The sequence below is a fragment of the Ylistrum balloti genome, unplaced genomic scaffold (assembly GCF_031769215.1).
Source record: "Ylistrum balloti isolate Yb309-2 unplaced genomic scaffold, AGI_CSIRO_Ybal_v1 Utg369754, whole genome shotgun sequence".
In the NCBI taxonomy this organism is placed as follows: Eukaryota; Metazoa; Mollusca; class Bivalvia; order Pectinida; family Pectinidae; genus Ylistrum; species Ylistrum balloti.
In genome coordinates, this window is record NW_026781956.1 from 306940 (window position 1) to 332812 (window position 25873).

A 25873-nucleotide genomic window follows, 5' to 3' on the forward strand; every position below is an offset into this window, starting at 1 on the left:
TGGAGATTTATGTCAGGCCAATCTGGTGGAGATTTATGTCAGGCCAATCTGGTGGTGATTTATGTCAGGCCAATCTGGTGGAGATTTATGTCAGATCAACCTGGTGGAGATTTATGTCAGACCAATCTGGTGGAGATTTATGTCAGATCAACCTGGTGGAGATTTATGTCAGGCCAATCTGGTGGTGATTTATGTCAGGCCAATCTGGTGGTGATTTATGTCAGGTCCATCTGGTGGTGATTTATGTCAGGCCAATCTGGTGGTGATTTATGTCAGGCCTATCTGGTGGTGATTTATGTCAGGCCAATCTGGTGGTGATTTATGTCAGGCCAATCTGGTGGTGATTTATGTCAGGTCCATCTGGTGGATATTTATGTTAGGTCTAAGAACAAGAGACACTGTCTATATGTGATGTATTAACAGTTAATATACAATAACCGGTTTTATTAACAAAGTAATGTCACAATAACATCTGACACCCTGGATTCACTGTCCATATTAAAACTGTCATAAGTTCAATCACTGTTGATGAAGCCAGATGTTGTCACCGTCGTTTAAACAAGTTCCTTAGTGTTCAATTTTGACTCACTACAGTTATATAAGGTACGGCTATATGGCACTTTATGGAACGAAACACGTACGTATATAGGCTATCTTGTAATCAATCACATGTTGCTATCTCCAGTAGAGATTGGTATCTTATGTTGTAGGGAATGAAGAGGATGCCTTCTGATGTAAGGGGTGAGAAGGGGACACCTCTTGCGATTGTGAGGTCAGACTAGACTCATGTCGTATCCGAGGGGTAGGTGTTGAAAAGGACTCCTCTCGCCGTGTTTGATTGCAAGGAGATGAGTTCCCACTGATACGTGCAACTTGTGTTAGGGGTGTGGTAGGGCGGGATGTCTGTTCACTGATAGATTCTATATGTGTGTTACTAACGTTAGCCCTCGAGGTCAACTGAGTCCTCGGAGTGATGACAGAAGACTGGCCCTTTCCCTCAGATAAAGTTGTCCGAGATGTGGTGACTGGCGTATCCGCGCCCTGTATTTTTGGTAGTCGCCCGCCTCTACTTTGCAGCGTAGCTCTACTGAGTGAGGATGAAGAGGAACTGAAAAGTCTACTAAAATTTTCTTTGGCAGAAGATGAGAAAACATTGACATCTGAAATCGGAGGCAGTTTTGGTTCCCCTACCCCCAGTCGCAGTATCCGCTTTCGTTCCTCCCTCCTTTTGAGTTCCAGCAACAGCAGCCGTTTGTCTTCTTTCTTCTCCTGTCGAATCTGGTTACGTACTCCGTTGGCCAGCAGACTGTGGAGCATAGGAACAATGCATTATATATATATATATATAGCAATATCAGAGACAGTTCCACGCAAATATTGATAGTTGGATTCAATCCAGTACAAAAAGAATTCAGGAAAAGACGAAAATATAATCAAATTTAACAGTCAATTGAATAAAAAAAACACGTGTATTTAATCACATAAAAGGAACTAATAACCCCCTCCCCATGACTTACCTATAGCTAGTAACCCCCTCTCCATGCCTTACCTATAGCTAATAACCCATTCTCCATGACTTACCTATAGCTAATAACCCCCTCTCCATGACTTACCTGTAGCTAGTTACCCCCCTCACCATGACATACCTATAGCTAATAACCCCTTCTCCATGACTTACCTATAGCTAGTAACCCCCTCTCCATGACTTACCTGTAGCTAGTTACCCCCCTCACCATGACTTACATATAGCTAATAACCCCCTCTCCATGACTTACCTATAGCTAATAACCCCCTCTCCATGACTTACCTGTAGCTAGTTACCCCCTCACCATGTCTTAGCGACTTACCTATAGCTAATAACCCCCTCTCCATGACTTACCTATAGCTAATAACCCCCTCTCCATGACTTACCTATAGCTAATAACCCCCTCTCCATGACTTACCTATAGCTAGTAACCCCTCTCCATGACTTACCTATAGCTAATAACCCCCTCTCCATGACTTACCTATAGCTAGTAACCCCTTCTCCATGACTTACCTATAGCTAATAACCCCCTCTCCATGACTTACCTATAGCTAGTAACCCCCTCTCCATGACTTACCTATAGCTAGTAACCCCCTCTCCATGACTTACCTATAGCTAGTAACCCCCTCTCCATGACTTACATATAGCTAGTAACCCCCTCTCCATGACTTACCTATAGCTAATAACCCCCTCTCCATGACTTACCTATAGCTAATAACCCCCTCTCCATGACTTACCTATAGCTAGTAACCCCCTCACCATGACTTACCTATAGCTAATAACCCCCTCTCCATGACTTACCTATAGCTAATAACCCCCTCCCCATGACTTACCTATAGCTAATAACCCCCTCTCCATGACTTACCTATAACTAATAACCCCCTCTCCAAGACTTACCTATAGCTAGTAACCCCCTCTCCATGACTTACCTATAGCTAGTAACCCCCTCTCCATGACTTACCTATAGCTAGTAACCCCCTCTCCATGACTTACCTATAGCTAATAACCCCCTCTCCATGACTTACCTATAGCTAATAACCCCCTCCCCATGACTTACCTATAGCTAATAACCCCCTCTCCATGACTTACCTATAGCTAATAACCCCCTCCCCATGACTTACCTATAGCTAATAACCCCCTCCCCATGACTTACCTATAGCTAGTAACCCCCTCTCCATGACTAACATATAACTAATAACCTCCTCTCCATGACTTACCTATAGCTAATAACCCCCTCTCCATGACTTACATATAGCTAGTAACCCCCTCTCCATGACTTACATATAGCTAGTAGCCCCCTCTCCATGACTAACATATAGCTAATAACCCCCTCTCCATGACATACCTATAGCTAATAACCCCCTCCCCATGACTTACCTATAGCTAATAACCCCCTCTCCATGACTTACCTATAGCTAATAACCCCCTCTCCATGACTTACATATAGCTAGTAACCCCCTCTCCATGACTTACCTATAGCTAGTAACCCCCTCTCCATGACTTACCTGTAGCTGATAAACTTCTCTCATGACTTACCTGTACCTAATAACCCCTCTCTCATGACTTTCCTGTACCTAATAACCCCTCTCTCATGACTTACCTGTAGCTTATAAACCCCTCTCCATGACATACATGTAGCTTATAAACCCCTCTCTCATGACTTACCTGTAGCTTATAAACCCCTCCCCTCGCCTGTCTAGTCGTCTTGCTACCATCCTCATATCCCGGTCAGGGAGTGGGGCGCCGATTTTCTGTAATAACCATATACCAAGTTTGAATTTCAATATCGTAAAATGATATCATTATTCACTTTCAATCATAGATCAGTATTTCATTAGTACACTATTACCTTTAGTCCCCTCATGAAGCTTTCTTTCGTGACATGCGCATGACTGTCCGTGTCAAATATTCGGAAGAGGTCGACTACCCGTATGCCCATGACACCAAGGTAACGAATGAGAAGTGTGAAGGGGTCCTCCCGACGCTCTGAAACGCAGATGTCATACATATATTTATAAGCGATATTTGTATTTTAATCCATTTGACATTTAAAGATATTTAGTTATATCAAAGAACGTGTCACATTACTTTGGCCTTACCTCTGCGAATGGCTATGTGGAACGCCTTAACTCTAATGATGACAATGTGGAATGTCTTACCTCTAATGATGGCTATGTGGAATTCCCTGACTCTAAGGATGACTATGTTGAATGCCTTACCTCTGCGGATACCAATAATGTCCTTGGTGTCAAGTATACCTCCATGGTTGACAGAAAATAGGCGTTGGAACCGGATTTCTTCCACAACTGCCATAACCTTGGAGTTTATTGGGATGTCCTAACAACACAGGTGATACAATATTAAATAAGGGCCAAACGTCTGGAAATGGTTGACTAAAGTCGGACTCGGTAAGGGCACCTAGGAATGCATTCTTTCGAGTCTAATTCTAAATATTTCACCCACATTAATTACATGTTTAATGTAAAATACTGGTATTACAATATGGATACAAACATTAAGAGAATAAACCACTTGTTCTGAATATAAATTCTAGTACAGTTGAACATTTTGATATAAACCCTTTCGGTGCCTCTTACCTCCAGTCCCACGTGCATCACGCTACTGTTGGAACCACTCACAGATTTCAGCAGTTTCAAACAACCCTCCATCGATATCGGGTTATTGCCGATCTGAAAAAATTAGAAAAAAAGGAGACATACATAATGTACTGGTGTAATTACCATTTTGGGGATTCATTGCCTTTTGTGATTGGCGACACGCATTCTAACTGCCATAACTCCGTCTACTGCACAATCAATGTAGCCGTGCACTCTACAACAGTGGCGGGTCTCAAATTTATACATTCATGTACTCTGGCTCTCTACGTATCAACTGATACGTAAAATATATCAATATTCTTAACAAATGTTAAACATCGTCTGAAAATAGCATTAATGACACAAACAAATAACGATAAACTAGAGCGTAGCCGTTAAGAATATGAATCTATTATAGATACATCAACTATAAAGGTGTGCGTTGTATTCTACAACCTCCAAGGGCTACAGTCCCGATAGGCAGCCAATTAGGATCACATGATGAGTATCATACCTTAAGCATTTGTAATGAGGTGTTGAATTTGAGTCCCCGGGCGATGTAGACAACGCCCTCCCAGTTGATACGATTGTTACTGATATCAAGAACCCGTATAGTCTTGTTGAGCTTGATAGCCTCCTCCAGCACGATACTGCCCTCAAAGGCGAATCCATTCCAGGACAAGTTCAGGTTGACAATAGAAGTATTTTTCTGTGAGTGTAAGATAAAACCATGTAAGTGGAACTGATATGTCTTTATGCTGTTTACACTCTTTTAAGTCTATGAAATCCCCACTTTGCATCGACTTCGCAAAACAGTGTTAAAGTCACAACTGTTTCGGACAAGCAAATCAGGCAAGGGTTTTGCAGAACATGCTACAGAACACACCGACAATATGCACAGGACACTTTCCCTTTCAAATTCCGTGCCTTTAATTATTTCTTTTTGTTTTGTTTGTCTTTTTTGTTGTTTTTGGGAGTTTTTTTCATTCAACTCCGTTTCCAGTATATTCTGATTTTTTTAGCAATTGTTTCCCAGTAAATAATATCTCCTGTTTGTATCAGTGTAATAAAACGGTTTAACTTAGGTAAGTACTAACAGAATTATTATAACAAGTTCTGGTTTCCCTCGCCTTGGTTAATATACCTGGTGTTAGTAAACCGCGCACTTGTCATATTGATCGATGACATACTTTAATTGTATACTAAAGTACATGTGACTGTATTATCATGCAAGTCTTTTTTTCTGAACAGTTACGTTCTTGTTAAGACAATCGGGCTGTAATCAACAAGCCGTTAAAATCAGTACCTGAAGGCCTCTGCACAGCGCCACTGCACCCATACGCCGGATGTGGTTCCAGCTCAGGTTTAACACCTCTAGCGTGTCGTTGATTTCTGTAAGAAGGAGTTCATTACGTTACATAAGTATAACTTCAAAATTATAACATCGGGTTAAGACAATTCTGTACGCCCCCTTTCCTAGCTAAGAAAGGTGATTTCTTTCAGATCTTCCAACAAACTATAGGCATTACTTCTGGGAACAAACTGTACTCATCTCTCGGCTGACTTATTTACTGTTTTTTATAGTTCAAAATTTATCAAAGAGTTCATGGAAACAGGTCGCAAAGACCTTCAATTTCACAGTCAGATGTTCAGCTATTTATTGACTATATCTGTCCATCCTATATACCTATTGGAATTAGAAATCAGAGACACGTCAGACTTCTACATCAGCCGCGTATCACGATCTTTACTTATACTGAAATCAACAAGAACTTTCCACCACGCAGTACGATACACTTTAGTAAGCATGATAATTTCGATATCCCTTGTATGGATTTTCTACATTTTGATAACAACGATAAAGATTCTATTAACATTGTTGTTTTTGCAGTCCTCGAACTTTTTTTGGCTTTATCAATGTTGATTCGACTTTTCTGTTGTTCAATAACCAGCTGATTTTCCTTTTTATTCTGTGTACACGTAATTCAGTTGGTGTACACGTAATTAGGTTGGTGTACACGTAATTCAGTTGGTGTACACGTAATTCGGTTGGTGTACACGTAATTCAGTTGGTGTACACGTAATTCAGTTGGTGTACACGTAATTCGGTTGGTGTACACGTAATTCAGTTGGTGTACACGTAATTAGGTTTGTGTACACGTAATTCAGTTGGTGTACACGTAATTGAGTTGGTATGCACGTAATTCAGTTGGTGTACACGTAATTAGGTTTGTGTACACGTAATTCAGTTGGTGTACACGTAATTCGGTTGGTGTACACGTAATTCAGTTGGTATGCACGTAATTCAGTTGGTGTACACGTAATTAGGTTGGTGTACACGTAATTCAGTTGGTGTACACGTAATTCGGTTGGTGTACACGTAATTCAGTTGGTGTACACGTAATTCGGTTGTGTACACGTAATTCAGTTGGTGTGCACGTAATTCAGTTGGTGTACACGTAATTAGGTTTGTGTACACGTAATTCAGTTGGTGTACACGTAATTCAGTTGGTGTACACGTAATTCGGTTGGTGTACACGTAATTCAGTTGGTGTACACGTAATTAGGTTGGTGTACACGTAATTCAGTTGGTGTACACGTAATTCAGTTGGTATGCACGTAATTCAGTTGGTGTACACGTAATTAGGTTGGTGTACACGTAATTCAGTTGGTGTACACGTAATTCGGTTGGTGTACACGTAATTCGGTTGGTTACAGTAATTCAGTTGGTTTACACGTAATTCAGTTGGTGTACACGTAAGTTGGTGTACACGTAATTCGGTTGGTGTACACGTAATTCAGTTGGTGTACACGTAATTCGGTTGGTGTACACGTAATTCAGTTGGTGTGCACGTAATTCAGTTGGTGTACACGTAATTAGGTTTGTGTACACGTAATTCAGTTGGTGTACATGTAATTCAGTTGGTTTACACGTAATTCAGTTGGTATGTACGTAATTCAGTTGGTGTACACGTAATTAGGTTGGTGTACACGTAATTCAGTTGGTGTACACGTAATTCGGTTGGTGTACACGTAATTCGGTTGTTGTCCACGTAATTCAGTTGGTGTACACGTAATTCAGTTGGTATGCACGTAATTCAGTTGGTGTACACGTAATTAGGTTGGTGTACACGTAATTCAGTTGGTGTACACGTAAGTTGGTTACACGTAATTAGGTTGGTGTACACGTAATTCAGTTGGTGTACACGTAATTCAGTTGGTGTACACGTAATTCGGTTGGTGTACACGTAATTCAGTTGGTGTGCACGAAGTTCAGTTGGTGTACCCGTAATTCGGTTGGTGTGCACGTAATTCGGCTGGAATTCAGATATTCCGTATTTAAAAAACTTGATGTTTATGTTACATCTCATAATTTAAATTCCTTCATAAAATACATTTTTGTTCTGTTTTATTTTTGCAGCCGTAAATCGTTTTAACGATATAATGTCCCTTTAATATTTATGATACTGATTGCTATCTTATTTTCCTAAACATCTACACATTCCTTTGTTGAGCAATGCTGTTTGCATTTATGTGTTATTGTCTGTTTTATCCGGTAAACATTTGAAATCTGACTCCCAATCCAATTTTGAATTTATTGGTTTAGATACGATAGAAGTAGGCCGTCGGTACATGCAATAATAAATCCGACCTTTTTATGAAAATGTGATTGCATTTTACCCGTGATCACATAACACTCACACGTGTTGTTCGTCGTGACTAAATACCCCATCTGTCACTACAAGTTATCCCAGAGAAAGTCCTGACTGACCGAACTGACCAGGTGTAGAGACAACCTATCACTGCCCTAAACCTGGTCACGTGTTATAACAACTAGAAGACACTAAGAACTTTTTAATAGATGAACTCGTGATTATGGACTGTGATAAGATACTGACTGTCCAAGTTAATTGAGAATCTCGTTTTTTTAAGTTCAAGGGTGATAACTATGTAACTTTTATCACCAATTTGTGTCAAGGTGTAGACACAGACAGGTTGTTTATTCAGATCATTGCCATTTTTTCGAACCGAAAGAGTAGATGGTCGATCTAAAATGCTATACAAAAGCATTGGATATGTGTTATATCAGGGGCGTGACAACTGAAATAAAATTGGAGATCTGCAAAATATATGGTACGGAATCTGTGATAGAATATAACAAAACTTATAAATGAAATATTTGTTCCGTAGAGACAGCAACACGTCTACAACCACGACAGTACGGACAAGTGAATAGTCAACTTTTCGAGTTTTTTGTATCTTGATAAAGGGGCAGATTGCCTCGAAAATTTGACAATTTTACCTCCATCACTACACAACTACATACCTCCATCATTACACAACTACATGCCTCCATCATTTTATAACTACATGCCTCCATCATTATATAACTACATACCTCCATCATTACACAACTACATACCTCCATCATTATATAACTATAGACCTCCATTATTATATACCTACATACCTCCATCATTATACAACTACATACCTCCATCATTATATAACTACATACCTCCATCATTATATAACTACATACCTCCATCATTACACAACTACATACCTCCATCATTATATAACTACATAACAATACGATAAAGATACAGACTGTGCTGCCAAGGACATTAATTGTTATTTTTTATTGTTGTGATGAACACTTACCAAGAGCTGCTCCAAGATTATGTGCGCCGTGTTCTCCAATTTCATTGTGACTGAGGTCAACCCACACCAGGCTAACATTGCCCTTGGAAGACAAATGACCATATCAAGACAATCAGAACAATGTTCGATCTAAACATCAATTTTGTTTTTTATGAGTCCTGCCTTTATAAAAAAAATCACATTATCGACTTCATTCACCGTTGAAATCTATTTTTCATGACTCACAATGTTCACAAACATTACACAATCTGTAGCAACGTAACGTTCAATGTTTGTAGCAGACTAACTCACCCTCAGGCCATGTGCTATCTGTTTCACTTTTATATCCCCGAGGTGACAACCTACAATAATAAAAGATGATAATATGTTTCCTGTAAATATTTATCTTTCACTGGCCTTGATATATTTTACACTAAACTGAGCATATTATATTAATTTTTCTTGTTCAGATTGTCAACTATATTTGTCAGAAAGGAATTTGAAATTTCTTTGAACGGTCACTTTCCTGGTATTTTTTTAAATTTTTTTTTTTTGACGATTCTTATACTTGAGTGTCTTTGTCGGACACTGTCCTGAATGTCTTTGTCGGACACTGTCCTGAATGTCTTTGTCGGCCATTTATCTGGAATGTCTTTGTCGGCCACTGTCCTGAATGTCTTTGTCGGCCACTGTCCTGAATGTCTTTGTCGGCCACTTTCCTGAATGTCTTTGTCGCCACTATTCTGAAAAATGTCTCTGTCGGACACTGTCCTGAATGTCTTTGTCGGACACTGTCCTGAATGTCTTTGTCGGCCACTATCTGGAATGTCTTTGTCGGCCATTTATCTGGAATGTCTTTGTCGGACACTGTCCTGAATATCTTTGTCGGACACTATCTGAAGTATCTGAAGTGTCTTTGTCGGACACAATGCTGAATGTCTTTGCTGGCCACTGTTAAGTATCTGATGTGTTTTTGTCGGATAATATTCTGATTGTTTTTGCCAAACACTATTATGAAGTGTCTTTGCCGGCCACAATTCTGCAGTGTCTTTGTCGGACACAATTCTGAAGTGTCTTTGCCGGCCACACTTCTGAAGTGTCTTTGTCGGACACACTTCTGAAATGTCTTTGTCGGACACAATTCTGAAGTGTCTTTGCCGGCCACTTAGTCCTTGTCTAAAGTGTGTTTCGCTAACTATTTGGAGTGTGATCAAACATTCAATGAACCTATATAGAAGGAAGTAACAGGACAAATAGAACATTTAATATGTGATACATTACCAGACAAATTTAGATGTGTGAGGAAAGTTGTCTCCGTCAACATTTCTCCTAGAACTACTGCACAGCTTTTATTTAAGGCATTCTCTGATAAACTCTGTAAAGTATGTTTATATAGACAAATTATAATGATATTAATGTATACATATACTATAGTGATAATAAAGGATACATATATACATATATCAATGCATTGCAGTGATAACAAAGTATACATACATATATACATACATTACAATGACATTAGATACATGTACATTATATGACAGGTCTAGAAGCAGTGTAACAACACCTTTTATTGGTATTTAGACTACCAGCAACGCCCCTTAATGAAATCAACATTGTATATTAAATTGATAGTAACAAAATATGTTTACTGTATTGTAATACTGGAAAAATACTAGCCGCAATATACTACACTCGACTAGAGAGAACTTCTCTTTAGCTCGATTGGATGAGCGTCAGAATAGTAAGCCAGGGGTCTCGGGTTCGATTCCTAGCGGAGGCATTGAAATAAATAATGACATCTGTTACAGTATCTCATACCACATCGGCAAAGTAACAAGACTTTTCATTGGTTAATAAGTGTGCTGAGCCATGTACTGCGAAATGCCCCTCCTACAGCTCCGTCTCTATACTAAAACTACCTCTCACAGTGACGCGTATTTGTGTGGAACGAAAACATGACATCGCGTGACGAATACTTGCATGCGCAAAAGAACAGCCAACTTTTAATGAATAATTTGGTTTTATGTGTATTTTGGGTAGCTGATAGACACAGAAGTCACGTGTCATGTCATGACGTGTAGGCTAGACAAAATATATATTGTCAGTAACACTGACCCCGTTAGAGGAAATCCATTCAAACATGCCCTTAAACTTGGAAAATGTTCCACTCTCTCGCTTTTTTAATACATGATTAATAAGGCCGTGTTCTTTAACAGCCGCAAGAGTAAAAACTACTCGTTAAAAAAAGTTTCACTGTCTGGACGTTATATGGATACAATATAGCTGGTTTAATCGGAAAAAATACAAACACTGTACAGGTGAGGGAATTTGGTAGACATCCTTATTACAACTAGTTATTTACGAATTTTGTTTTAGAAATTGCAAATGGCCCAAGGCCGAAAATGACCGAAGGGGCATTTTCTTGTACGGACTCGGTCTGATATAATCGGCACCAAATGTTGAACATTAACGACTAATGGGAGATAACTCGTTCTTACAATAGCGGGACTATTTTTCATGATTGTTTTGTTGTGGTCAACAGACGGGATGAGTTAGGGGGTATTCTTGTAGCAGCTGATAGCTACCTCATTGATAAACATACTGGATGTCCGTCGCATGCCATCAACAACAGCGAGGGTAGAGCGCCATACCCTAGGATATAACTACGATAGTACCGGACGGTATGAGATTGCCGACCCACACACCTCAAGTCCCGACATAATTAACCGTCGGAGCTAACGCGGTCCCCTATTTATCAGGACTATTGGTGATACGTTCTGAAACTTATAGACAATTCCATCAAACATTATTTTAATCAGCTGCAAAAATTGTTTTTGCGTATGTATATGTTATAAACGAAGAAAAAACAGATATATTTATAACCTAGGAGTCAGTATTGCTTCATCTAAACTTATATGTCATCGAACGTTTTATTCAATACATAAAGTGTGGTGTGGAAACGTACACTGTATAACCCTCTGTAATTGCAGAAGTTGAGAGTTAGTGGGAATTCTCCTTTAGTTTAGTAGTAGCATGTCCGGACAGAGACTGAAGGGTCGCTAGTTCGAATCCCATTAGAGGGAAAATGTTTTTCATTACTCCCTCCTATTACATGTACGTAATTATGAATCTACCAACCCTGATCATGGCACTGGTCATATTAACGATGTTGACACTGACCATGGTACTCACCATATTAACGATGTTGACACTGACCATGGTACTCACCATATTAACGATGTTGACACTGACCATGGTACTCACCATATTAACGATGATGACACTGACGATGTTGACACTGATGATGGTACTCACCAAGTTTGCGATGTTGATATTGTGATGTAAAACTTCTACAACATGTACGATAGCCTCCTCTGACAGTCCATTGTCCTCTAGATCCAGGCTCTCCACTCGGTTGTTGTGCTGCAAATAATATAACGATATATCGTCAGGAGAGACCCATCTGCACTTCAATTGTCTTGTATGAATATTTTACTTTTCCTTTAATACTTCAGTCTTTTTACTTTTATTTTTGCTTTCGTTGTTTTTGTTTTCGTTGTTTTTCAAATGGTATGCACACAACTTACCAACAGAGCATATGCTAGGGCTACCGTATCCTTGGCATTGAGTCCCACGTGCTGAAGGCGGATCTCGCGCTCCCTGAGCTGTTGTAAGATTAACCGGATAGGCGAGGAGCCTAAGAGCTGACATGCGTCCATATAGGACACGTGACCAATGTCTACATTTTCCCTCCTCTCCCTGTTCTTTTCGTCTTCGTCTTAAGAGATAGAAAAAAAACGCTTCTATGTCAGTGAAATAAGTATGACTTTATGTTGTTTAATTTATATCTAAACAACAGTGCGGTCTATATCTAAAAATTATACACAACAGTGCGGTCTATATCTAAAAATTATACACAACAGTGCGGTCTATATCTAAACACTATACACAACAGTGCGGTCTATATCTAAAAATTATACACAACAGTGCGGTCTATATCTAAACACTATACACAACAGTGCGGTCTATATCTAAACACTATACACAACAGTGCGGTCTATATCTAAACACTATACACAACAGTGTTATCTATATCTAAACACTATACACAACAGTGCGGTCTATATCTAAACACTATACACAACAGTGCGGTCTATATTTAAACACTATACACAACAGTGCGGTCTATATTTAAACACTATACACAACAGTGTTGTATATATCTAAACACTAAACACAACAGGGCGGTCTATATCTAAACATTATACACAACAGTGCGGTCTATATCTAAACACTATACACAACAGTGCGGTCTATATCTAAACACTATACACAACAGTGTTATCTATATCTAAACACTATACACAAAAGTCAGTCTATATCTAAACACTATACACAACAGTGCGGTCTATATCTAAACACTATACACAACAGTGCGGTCTATATCTAAACACTATACACAACAGTGCGGTCTATATCTAAACACTATACACAATAGTGCTGTATATATCTAAACACTATACACAACAGTGCGACATCTTGAATGTTTTCATCAATGTTCATTATACAACCAGTCAAAGATATTACCGATATTATGTGAATATTTTATTGCCGGAATCTGTGAATACTTAATGTGTTAATGCCCCAGAGCCAGTTCTAATGTACATTGTTTCTAAGTCCTTGAGTTATATAAGCGCCTATTTTATTTATTTATTTGTTTTTTATTTTTACTTTCTAAAACTAGATGCATCCGTCGACACGTTGATATCTGTCAATTTGATATATTTAATGCCAGGCACGTGGTAATGCTCACTGAAGCTAGCGGTGATAGGTATATATATGTACAGGATTAACGGTCATCGTACACATTTTCTGTTCCGTATTTTGATATCGTTTTGTCTCGTACCGAATCGCTCCTTACTTTAGAACAGTTTGTCCCGTACCGAGTCGTTCCGAATTTTAGAATCGTTTTGTTCAGTGTCAAATCGTTCCGTACTTTAGAATCGTTTTGTCCGGTATCAAATCGTTCCGTACTATAGAATAGTTTTGTCCGGTATCAAATCGTTCCGTACTTTAGAATCGTTTTGTTCGGTATCAAAACGTTCCGTACTGTAGTATAATTTTCTTTCGTCCTGAATCGTTCCATATTTCAGTATCGTTTTGTCTTGTATCGAGTCGTCCATAATTTTATAATCGTTTCGTCCAGTATCAAATATTTCCGTACTTTTGTATCGTTTTGTCCGGTACAGAATCGTTCTGTACTTTATAATAGTTTTGTCACGTACCGAATCGTTCCGTACTTTAGAATCGTTTTGTTCGGTACCGAATCGTTCCGTATTTTAGAATCGTTTTGGTCGTTTTGTTCGGTACCGAATCGTTCCGTACTTTAGAATCGTTTTGTTCGGTACCGAATCGTTCCGTACTTTAGAATCGTTTTGTTCGGTACCGAATCGTTCCGTATTTTAGTATCGTTTTGTTCCGTAACACACCGTTCCAATTTTTGTACGTCTCGCGCTTTAAACCGAAAATCATATCAACAGGAAATAAGATGTGTTTTGGTCTTCATTGGTTAAAATCTACTTTATTGAACAAGAATTTGGCATTACAAGTTTCAAAGTTTTATTGTGATATGCAGTTTGTTAGAATTATTTTGACTTTTTGGTACTTTTATTTTATTTCCACTTCTCTATGAATGCTTGTAGGAATATTGTGTAGGTCAAGGTACTTTTCTAACCAATCCTTAGGTCAGAAGCTCACAGAAAGTTCCAGCGAGTTACCTGTCCAAATACCGATTTATTTTAGTTTATTTTTTGTTATTTATTTTTCAACCAATTTCAATCAAAATTTTGAAACACACAATTCCAAAGACACTCACTTTGTTTTCCATAGACAGGTGAATACTAATCAGAAAAAATCGCGAACCTGTACCAGATTAGCCAAGGGAGATAAGCATGGCAGACTTCGTGATCGCAACTTGTAAACCCTACAAAAATCCACAACGCCATTGCAGCAATCCTTAGATTGAAGACCAAATAACCATGACAATTATAAGATAATTGTAGAACATGAAACAACATCTATAAGACACGCGTGCCATTGTAAGTATCATTAAATCCATTAGCCAATCAATAAAGAACTGAAACATTTTTCCAAACCCTTGTTAACATTCCGTCAGGTTAATGAGCACATTTTACGACCTTCAGTCGTTCTCCTCAATAGTTGACGAGAATGGACACGTGCGCTTACACTCACATAAGTTATATTAACAAACTTAAATTGGGCTGTATAATACAGTTTATATAGACATCCTGTTGATTAAGATCATTATTGAATAACTAGTACAGCCAAGAAGCTGATCATAACTGTAGAGGACTTTAAAGATTTAGTGTCAAATCTCAAAAACAGATCAACCGCAGAATCATAGCTGTGGTCACATACTTAACACACGTGTAATAAGTGTTGTGTTTACACACTTGACACAACTATGATACGTACTGTGTTAACAAACTATACATAATTACAATATAGACATGTCTACACTCTAGACGTATAATATATGTTGTGTTAACGAGATACACAGGTATAATTCGTGTTGTGTTTGTACAATAGACATACAGGTTTTATCAACGATGTGTTGACACACTAGACACATAGTTACAATACGTGTATTGTTTACACACTTGACATACAGACATCAGACGTGTTGTAATTACACACTTGACACATGTGTAATACGTGTTGTGTTTACTTACTAGACACACAGATATGATACGTGTTGTGTTTACACACCAGACACACATGTATAATACGTGTAGTGTTTACAGACTAGACACACATGTATAATACGTGTAGTGTTTACAGACTAGACACACATGTATGATACGTGTTGTGTTTACACACCAGACACACATGTAGTATTTACACACTAGACATACATGTATAATACATGTAGTGTTTACACACTAGACACACATGTATGATACGTGTTGTGTTTACACACCAGACACACAGGTATAATACGTGTGGTGTTTACACACTAGACATACATGTATAATATATGTAGTGTTTACACACTAGACACACATGTATGATACGTGTTGTGTTTACACATCAGACACACATGTAGTGTTTACACACTAGACATACATGTATAATACATGTAGTGTTTACACACTTGACATACAGACATCAGACGTGTTGTAATTACACACTTGACACATGTGTAATACGTGTTGTGTTTACTTACTAGACACACAGGTATGATACGTGTTGTGTCTACATACTAGATACACAGGTATGATACATGTAGTGTCTACATACTAGATACAAAGGTATCATATGTGTTGTATTTACACACTAGTCACTTTTACCTTCCCTTATATAACACTTCCCACTTCGTTTTACCTCCCGTATTTCACAATTCTCATTGCGTGGTAACCCCCTCCTTATACAACACTTAACACCTCCCTCTACTTCCCCGTATTTAACAATTCTCACTGCGTGGTACCCCCCTCCTTATACAATACTTAACACCCCCTTCTACCTCCCCGTATTTAACAATTCTTACTTCGTGGTCCCCCCTCCTTATACAATACTTAACACCTCCTTCTACCTCCCCGTATTTAAAAATTCTTACTTCGTGGTACCCCCCTCCTTATACAACACTTAACACCTCCTTCTACATCCCCGTATTTAACAATTCTTACTTCGTGGTACCCCATTATACAACAATTAACACCTCCTTCTACTTCCCCGTATTTAACAATTTTTACTGTGTGGTACCCCCCTCATTATACAACACTTAACACCTCCTTCTACTTCCCCGTATTTAACGATTCACACTTCGTGGTACCCCCCACCTTATACAATACTTAACACCTCCTTCTACCTCCCCGTATTCAACAATTTTTACTGCGTGGTACCCCCTCCTTATACAATACTTAACACCTCCTTCTACCTCCCCGTATTTAACAATTTTCATTGCGTGGTACCCCCCTCATTATACAATACTTAACACCTCCTTCTACCTCCCCGTATATAACGATTCACACTTCGTGGTACCCCCTCCTTATACAATACTGAACACCTCCTTCTACCTCCCCGTATTTAACAATTCTTACTTCGTGGTACCCCCCTCCTTAAACAGCACTTAACACCTCCTTCTACCTTCCCGTATGTAACAATTCTCACTTCGTTTAACTTTCCCGTATTTAACTTCTCTAACTTCGTACATAACGTTTCCATTCTCGTGATACCTCTCAATATTTAACAATTTTAATTCGTGGTACCTCCTCATAAATAACACTTTCCATGTCATTCTCCCTAAAAAAAAACAGTTTTCATGGTGTGCGTCAACCTATATAACACTTCCCAAGCTGTTGTACTTCCCGGTATATGTCACTTCGCACGGCATGGTACCTCCCCGGATATAACACCTCCAATCTCGTGGTACCTCCCTGGATATAACACCTCCAATCTCGTGGTATTTTCCCCAATATAACATCTCCCATCTCATCGTTCTTTCCCGTTTATAAAATTTCCTTCGTCACGGTAACTCTGAAAACAACACTTCCCACTCCCATACTACCTTCCAATATTGAACATGTCCCACCTCTGTGGCCCAACATCCACACCAGCATATTCAGAGTGAACACTTTCGTTCTGCCTAGGTCCTCCTCTTCCTCCTCCTCTTTGCTGGATTTCTGTACTACACTTGACACTACTGGCGTTTTTTTCGGTCTCCTTGACATGGCGACTTATTAGGAGTCCACGTACTTGATAGACTTTTAAACACATCGACTATGTAAATCTTTTACGTGTTGTAAACATGGCGTGTGTAATTAATTCCTGGATATAAACACCGTGACTATTTACCAACAAGGTTGTATCCCTATGCGTCATAATCACATTGTATATAAAAAAGAAACGTCCCTCCGAAAACTGCCCAACCCTGCCACGGTTCGCCAGTAGTACAGCTCGTGTTTACGTCAATTGTAAGTACATGTACCTACCTCATATATAATTAATGAGTTCATGCTAATTACCTCTTCCGAACAGTGGAAAACAGCTTTTATATTCCCTCATATCTTGGATGACCTAAACAGCATTAGCCTGGTCCATCCGTGCCGGAAGTTATATTGTTGACCCTGGCAACCTACATATATGACCAATATGGAATTCCACATCATCCATGACTTATCTACATTTTATGATTAATATCTAATGTTGCGGAACCATTTTATAGTCTGATACTGTAAGAGAGTCACGTGGATAAAACCATCTGTTAAATGTTTCCTTTGTTCTTATGTATACAATGATATCTGAAGATAGGTACCAGAGAGGGAGATTTGAACTGTGACAGACAGAGAGAATTACATCCTCACTATTTATGTCCCATCATGTCCACCTACCCATACCCTTTTGTGATCAGTCAATCATGTCCTATCCCTCCCCATCACTGAACCATGACCTCCTACCCAACTCCACCCCTCCCACACCCTCACAATCACCGACGCGTAATGCTGACCGTCGTTAATTGCCTGTGACGGAACCATCTCACTTACAACATCATACCCTTATATAGGGCACAATAAAGCGAGCTGCCGCTACAGAGATGCAAGTAGATACCCCGAAATAAAGCAGGTATTGTAGGAATTTACCTTATGATTGATTTTTATCACGAAGCAGGTGTTCAGTTCTCTAATGCCTTTTATTTGCTTTATCATTGTATGCGTTCTATATTTCGGACACGTGACCTGCGAATTATAACTTGTACAATATAGAAAGCATGTTTATACCTAGGTCACGGTATTTTTGCGCACTGTGTCACACAGGTCACAGATGACGCGATAATTTTCTTTAAATATTAATAGTAACTTGTAAATAATGAGTAACACCTATTATCACTAATTTCACTAATTGTATTTCGTGCTCAGCATTACCAAGCCAATATTGACACCAGAACTTTCGATCGGAGTTGGTGATGATAGGTATTTTGTTGTTCTGTTTACTCCGGTAGTGTTTTAACCTGAAGATCATGCTGTTGAACATTGAACAGTTCGTCTGTTATACATTCGGGAAAAAAACATCTTGTGTCGCAGGTCAAAGTTAAGTCTAGTGTTTACTCTGAACATTCTTCTAGAATTAGGTATCTACTCTGAACCATAGTCCACTCCAATGTTGACTCTGAGAATACGTCTTGAATTAGAAGTCTAAAATAGAAGCTAAATTACATATTTAATATGTGCATATTTCTGTCAACAAATTACTTAATTGGTGACTGTTATGAATAGTACAGACAACCCAATGGTTGTAATCTCTTACTGCCCAAGGTTAACAATACACCATAGTAGCATATACTCACTAACAACTTCAGGGTCAGCATGCAGGATATTGGAGTTTACCTAGATCACGATACAAATGTCTGAAAACCCTAGTGTAAACAGTCATCCGGGCCTAATCTGTTTTATCAGTAATTGCAGTTTCTTTCAAATCCCCATTTAACATCCCAAAGGAAGACAAATCAAAGAAAATGTTGAAATTAAACAAACTGCCGAAAAAAACAAACAACAGAAAATTTCTTCTCGCATGTTATCCTTTTTTGTAACATTTCCTAGTTATTCTGTCACATGTAATATATACATGTTCAAGTGTTCAAGTGCAACCTTTTCAAGAAATGTTGTCTTAAACAGTGGAATTAAAACATACAAACATTCTCATCGGGTGTTTTTCTTATGTAAAGACAGGACTCAATGGAAGAGAGTAAGTAATAATCCGGATATGTATGAATGAGAGTAAGTAATGGTCCGGATACGTATGACTGAGAGTAAGTAATGATCCAGATACGTATGACTGAGAGTAAGTAATTGTCCGGATACTTATGACTGAGAGTAAGTAATGGTCCGGATACATATGACTGAGAGTAAGTAATGGCCCGGATACGTATGATTGAGCGTAAGTAATGGTCCGGATACGTATGACTGATAGTAAGTAATGGTCCGGATAGGTATGACTGAGAGTAAGTAATAATCCGGATACGTATGACTGAGAGTAAGTAATGGTCCGGATATATATGACTGATAGTAAGTAATGATCCGGATACGTATAACTGAGAGTAAGTAATGGTCCGGATACGTATGACAGAGTAAGTAATGGTCCGGATAGGTATGACTGAGAGTAAGTAATGGTCCGGATAGGTATGACTGATAGTAAGTAATGGTCCGGATAGGTATGACTGAGAGTAAGTAATGGTCCGGATACGTATGACAGAGTAAGTGATGGCCCGGATACGTATGACTGAGAGTAAGTAATGGTCCGGATACGTATGACTGAGAGTAAGTAATGGTCCGGATACAAATGACTGAGAGTAAGTAATGGTCTATATTTGGTAATTTGAATCAGAACGTCACAACTGATAATCTACTTTCTACATGTGAAGTAATTGACATCGTCATATTTTATAAAAATTTTTGATTTCGATAAATTTGTTACAATTTTGTAAAGTTCAGTATTGATCATTCCAGGTATACAGGTAATCTCATCACTGAGTAGATTGATCAGGGTGTGGAAAGATGCTTGTCGTGTATTGGAAAATGAACGGAATGGGAATGGAAAGTGTAGAAATGGAAAGTGTAGAAATGGATAGTGACTTGTCAGGGACTGGAAAATGACTGGTCTGAGGGAGAAAATTGTTTTGACAGGAAATGGAACGTTACTGGTTTGTGTGTGGAAAGTGATGGGGCTGGGAATCGAGAAGGACTGGTCTGAAAGTGGAAAGTGACTGTTTTAGTCATCACATTATGTCCCGTCTTTGTCGCAACGACTGGACATTTATCATGGACCAGTGATAAAGTAGTCATTATTGATAGGTTAGGGATCGATATCCATGATTGGTGTGCACACACTGTGGAGAGTAATTGGGGGGAAACTCACATACAGAGGAATAGGCGTAAACATATGTTACAAGTGATTCCATGCGGATAATGTTCAATCGATACAAAATAACGATGACATACAAACTATGTGTTCCGTTATCATTACATGTAGTTGTATATGTGTTCCGTTATCACTACATGTAGTTGTATATGTGTTCCGTTATCACTACCTGTACTTGTACATGTGTTCCGTTATCACTACATGTAGTTGTATATGTCCGTTATCACTACATGTAGTGGTATATGTGTTCCGTTATCACTACATGTAGTTGTATATGTGTTCTGTTATCACTACATGTAGTTGTACATGTGTTCCCTTATCACTACATGTAGTTGTATGTGTTTCGTTATCACTACATGTATATGTGTTCCGTTATCACTATATGTAGTTGTACATGTGTTCCGTTATCACTACATGTATATGTGTTCCGTTATCACTACATGTAGTTGTATGTGTTCCGCTATCACTACATGTACTTGTACATGTGTTCCGTTATCACTACATGTAGTTTTATATGTCCGTTATCACTACATGTAGTTGTATATGTCCGTTATCACTACATGTAGTGGTATATGTGTTCCGTTATCACTACATGTAGTTGTATATGTATTCTGTTATCACTACATGTAGTTGTACATGTGTTCCCTTATCACTACATGTAGTTGTATATGTTTCGTTATCACTACATGTATATGTGTTCCGTTATCACTATATGTAGTTGTACATGTGTTCCGTTATCACTACATGTATATGTGTTCCGTTATCACTACATGTAGTTGTATGTGTTCCGCTATCACTACATGTATATGTGTTCCGTTATCACTACATGTAGTTGTACATGTGTTCCGTTATCACTACATGTAGTTGTATGTGTTCCGTTATCACTACATGTAGTTGTACATGTGTTCCGTTATCACTACATGTAGTTGTATGTGTTCCGTTATCACTACATGTAGTTGTACATGTGTTCCGTTATCACTACATGTAGTTGTATGTGTTCCGTTATCACTACATGTAGTTGTACATGTATTCCGTTATCAGTACATGTAGTTGTACATGTGTTCCGTTATCACGACATGTACATGTGTTCCGTTATCACTACATGTACATGTGTTCCCCGACTTGTTTCCAGTGACATAGAGTGCATGGAGTTTTTCTTTATCGTATAACCGACCTCTTATCCAGTGAAGCTGATCATGTAATGGTTTGATGTATATGTCACTCGCTAAGTCTCCAAATAAAAACTTCTAGGAAAAATCGTTTCTTGAAATCAAAGCATTAGATCTCGTGATATACAGCATCAATCTGTAGTTATAACAGACATGTAGTTGTATGTGTTGTGATATACATGTAGTTGCACCAATCTGTAGTTATAAGAGACACAGACTTAGATCTCGTGATATACAGCATCAATCTGTAGTTATAACAGACAAAGATTAGATACATGTGATATGCACCAATGTGTAGTTATAACAGACAAAGACTTGATCTCGTGATATACAGCACCAATCTGTAGTTATGTGTTCACAGACTTGTTTCCAGTGATATACAGTACCAAGTTTTTCTGTAGTTATAACCGACCTCGTGATATCCAGTGAACTGATCATGTAATGGTTTGATCTATATGTCACTCGCTAAGTCTCCAAATAAAAACTTCTAGGAAAAATCGTTTCTTGAAATCAAAGCATTAGATCTCGTGATATACAGCATCAATCTGTAGTTATAACAGACACAGACTTAGATCTTGTGATATACAGCACCAATCTGTAGTTATAACAGACAAAGACTTAGATCTTGTGATATACAGCACCAATCTGTAGTTATAACAGACACAGACTTAGATCTTGTGATATACAGCATCAATCTGTAGTTATAACAGACACAGACTTAGATCTTGTGATATACAGCATCAATCTGTAGTTATAACAGACACAGACTTAGATCTTGTGATATACAGCACCAATCTGTAGTTATAACAGACAAAGACTTAGATCTCGTGATATACAGCACCAATCTGTAGTTATAACAGACACAGACTTAGATCTCGTGATATACAGCACCAATCTGTAGTTATAACAGACAAAGACTTAGATCTCGTGATATACAGCACCAATCTGTAGTTATAACAGACAAAGACTTAGATCTCGTGATATACAGCACCAATCTGTAGTTATAACAGACACAGACTTAGATCTCGTGATATACAGCACCAATCTGTAGTTATATCAGACAAAGACTTAGATCTCGTGATATACAGCACCAATCTGTAGTTATAACAGACACAGACTTAGATCTTGTGATATACAGCACCAATCTGTAGTTATAACAGACAAAGACTTAGATCTCGTGATATACAGCACCAATCTGTAGTTATAAGAGACAAAGACTTAGATCCCGTGATATACAGCACCAATCTGTAGTTATAACAGACACAGACTTAGATCTCGTGATATACAGCACCAATCTGTAGTTATAACAGACAAAGACTTAGATCCCGTGATATACAGCACCAATCTGTAGTTATAACAGACAAAGACTTAGATCTTGTGATATACAGCACCAATCTGTAGTTATAACAGACAAAAACTTAGATCTTGTGATATACAGCACCAATCTGTAGTTATAACAGACAAAAACTTAGATCTTGTGATATACAGCACCAATCTGTAGTTATAACAGACACAGACTTAGATCCCGTGATATACAGCACCAATCTGTAGTTATAACAGACACAGACTTAGATCTAGTGATATACAGCACCAATCTGTAGTTATAACAGACACAGACTTAGATCTCGTGATATACAACACCAATCTGTAGTTATAACAGACAAAGACTTAGATCTTGTGATATACAGCACAAATCTGTAGTTATAACAGACAAAGTCTTAGATCTTGTGATATACAGCACCAATCTGTAGTTATAACAGACAAAGACTTAGATCTCGTGATGTACAACACCAATCTGTAGTTATAACAGACAAAGACTTAGATCTTGTGATATACAGCACCAATCTGTAGTTATAACAGACACAGACTTAGATCTCGTGATATACAGCACCGTGTCAAAACTATGTCCCTCTCGCTCTCTAAATATGTCTTTCTTCTCGACTTGCACCCATCGCTGCTCATCGTGTTGTGATGTAAAAAGATCGAAATAGGAGACGTTAAGATTAAAAGTTAAAACGACATTAAAGTTAGGAGTATGGCCTCCGAAATATACAGATTGTCAACAGAGATTTGTTGGATTTCGATCATATGACGTGTGAGAAAAATGGAACTTGTTTAAGATACAATGTTGAATTAACTTTCAAAAATGTCTTGGTGTATCAGAAAACATTTTGGGTCACAAAAAGTACTAACAAAGCCTTGGTACAATATTCCAAGAGGATAACAGCGTATGTCACGATCCAGATTGCATGAAACGTGGACAGCAGCAAACTTTATGTCCTACGATGACCTTGTCTTGAATAAATCCAATGGAAATTTATATTGATGATAAAATGGAAACTTGAAATGCTGAAAATCATTACGTTTTTGCTACGTTATATCTAGAAAATGTGTTTTTATCACACCAAATCATCATTAGGAATCAAGTACAATAGATAACAAGAATTACCAAGATGTTACTTAATCAGAGTTCAAGCTAAAATCTAGCACCTTTTGTAGGATAACACCTATTTTTTTTGTTTTTTCTTTTGTCGTCAACATACATTTTTCGATACCATGCCTTGTCATGATTTTCCTACAGATTCTATAATATCAAATAAATCGTAATGTTGGCAGTAAGCCCTTGGTAATCGCAGTAATAGCGATATATCAACACTATAGGCAGTAGCTGTTACTGTCTTGAAATGGTAATTTCACGACAAAACTGCCTTAATTTCGTTGCTTTGATCATACTTTTAAGTGATCTTTGATACGTGATCTGAAAAATTCTGAGAAGCTATACACACGTGGGGAAGATTTGTATTTTCAGTATATGAACGTTGACTCTATATATGGTTGTTGCCAAGCATCTTACTTTTGGAGTGTGACATTACGTGGATATGATCAGGATCTTGAACGCTAACCCTTCCAGAATAGCTGGTTCTGGCCATTTTTTTTTTATTTTTATCATAATTTTTGTTTACTTTTGTTCATATTTTGTCGTTACCATGATTTTCATATTTAATTTCAATGTTTTATAAAATGTGAAAGCAAAAATACCTGGACATAACTTCAACTCTGATTATTTTATCTTCGACGCTTAATTATCCGAATTTGAAGACATAGATTGTACATCAAAGAGATCTAACATACAGGTAATTTTCTCACCGTCGTCGTCCTCAAGGTCCGTGTCGTAGTCATCACTAGTCGGAGAGGCTTTTCCTACTTTGTTCTCCTCTTCACTCACGTTACCGTCACCTTCGCTATCTTTGTTTAGCGTATCCTCTTTGTTATCTTTGCTGGTCTTTGACCTCACATTGGCAACTGAACGAACGGCGCTCTTCCGGCCCTTAATCAAACCATACTCCCTGTCAGATAGTATAAAACTGCGCTCGCTACTCTCCTCCGCCGAGCTGAGCAGATCTTCCAAACTCTGGTACTGCCGGTCCACCGTCAGTATATTCTCCATGTGGTAGGAATGTCTAGAGAATCCTACACAGAAAAAAACAACAGACTTTCATTGAGGAAGGTTATAAAATCTCAAAGCTTTTTGTCTTTATCTAACACTGACGTATGCAAGACCTGTAAATGATGTGCTTAGGAGAAAAAACACAAATTAAAATGGAATTTGATGTAAATGTTGAAGTTTTACCTTACGACCATTTTGAGGGAGATTGAATGTACTTTGATCGGGTGGTTTTCCTTCTTATTTTGTAAATAATTTGGTTATTTCCTTTGGAAAAATCATCAGGAGTAATTCGGCAACAATGGCTTCACTGAGATGTCTTTAGTAACAATAGACAATGGTTATGACTTCGTCACTGTCCTATCTTTATTACCCAAACACAAGGGTCGAGATTTCTTTACTGTCCTATCTTAAGTAACAGTAGAAAATGATAGCGACTTTGTCACTGTCTTATCTTTATCAACCAAAATCAAGTTTTGAGAGAAGTAAGTCCATGGAATTTATATATAGGAGGGATGATTGAAAAGTTGTGAGTCTGCTATTTCAGGGTTTG

General features: G+C 38.2%; 1 protein-coding gene across 1 annotated transcript; it reads right to left on the reverse strand.

Annotated features, from left to right (window-relative positions):
• Positions 1–699: 699 nt before the first annotated feature.
• Positions 700–25323, reverse strand: LOC132543356 (leucine-rich repeat-containing protein 74A-like). The gene is made up of 13 exons (XM_060206848.1): positions 25023–25323; positions 12360–12550; positions 12088–12195; positions 10048–10141; positions 9079–9128; positions 8788–8869; positions 5429–5514; positions 4637–4831; positions 4123–4215; positions 3745–3862; positions 3375–3511; positions 3191–3276; positions 700–1306 (listed from the first exon to the last, which is right to left on the reverse strand). Exons 1-13 carry the CDS (start codon positions 25321–25323, stop codon positions 700–702), a joined length of 2148 nt encoding a protein of 715 aa, XP_060062831.1.
• Between the last annotated feature and the right edge of the window lie 550 nt (positions 25324–25873).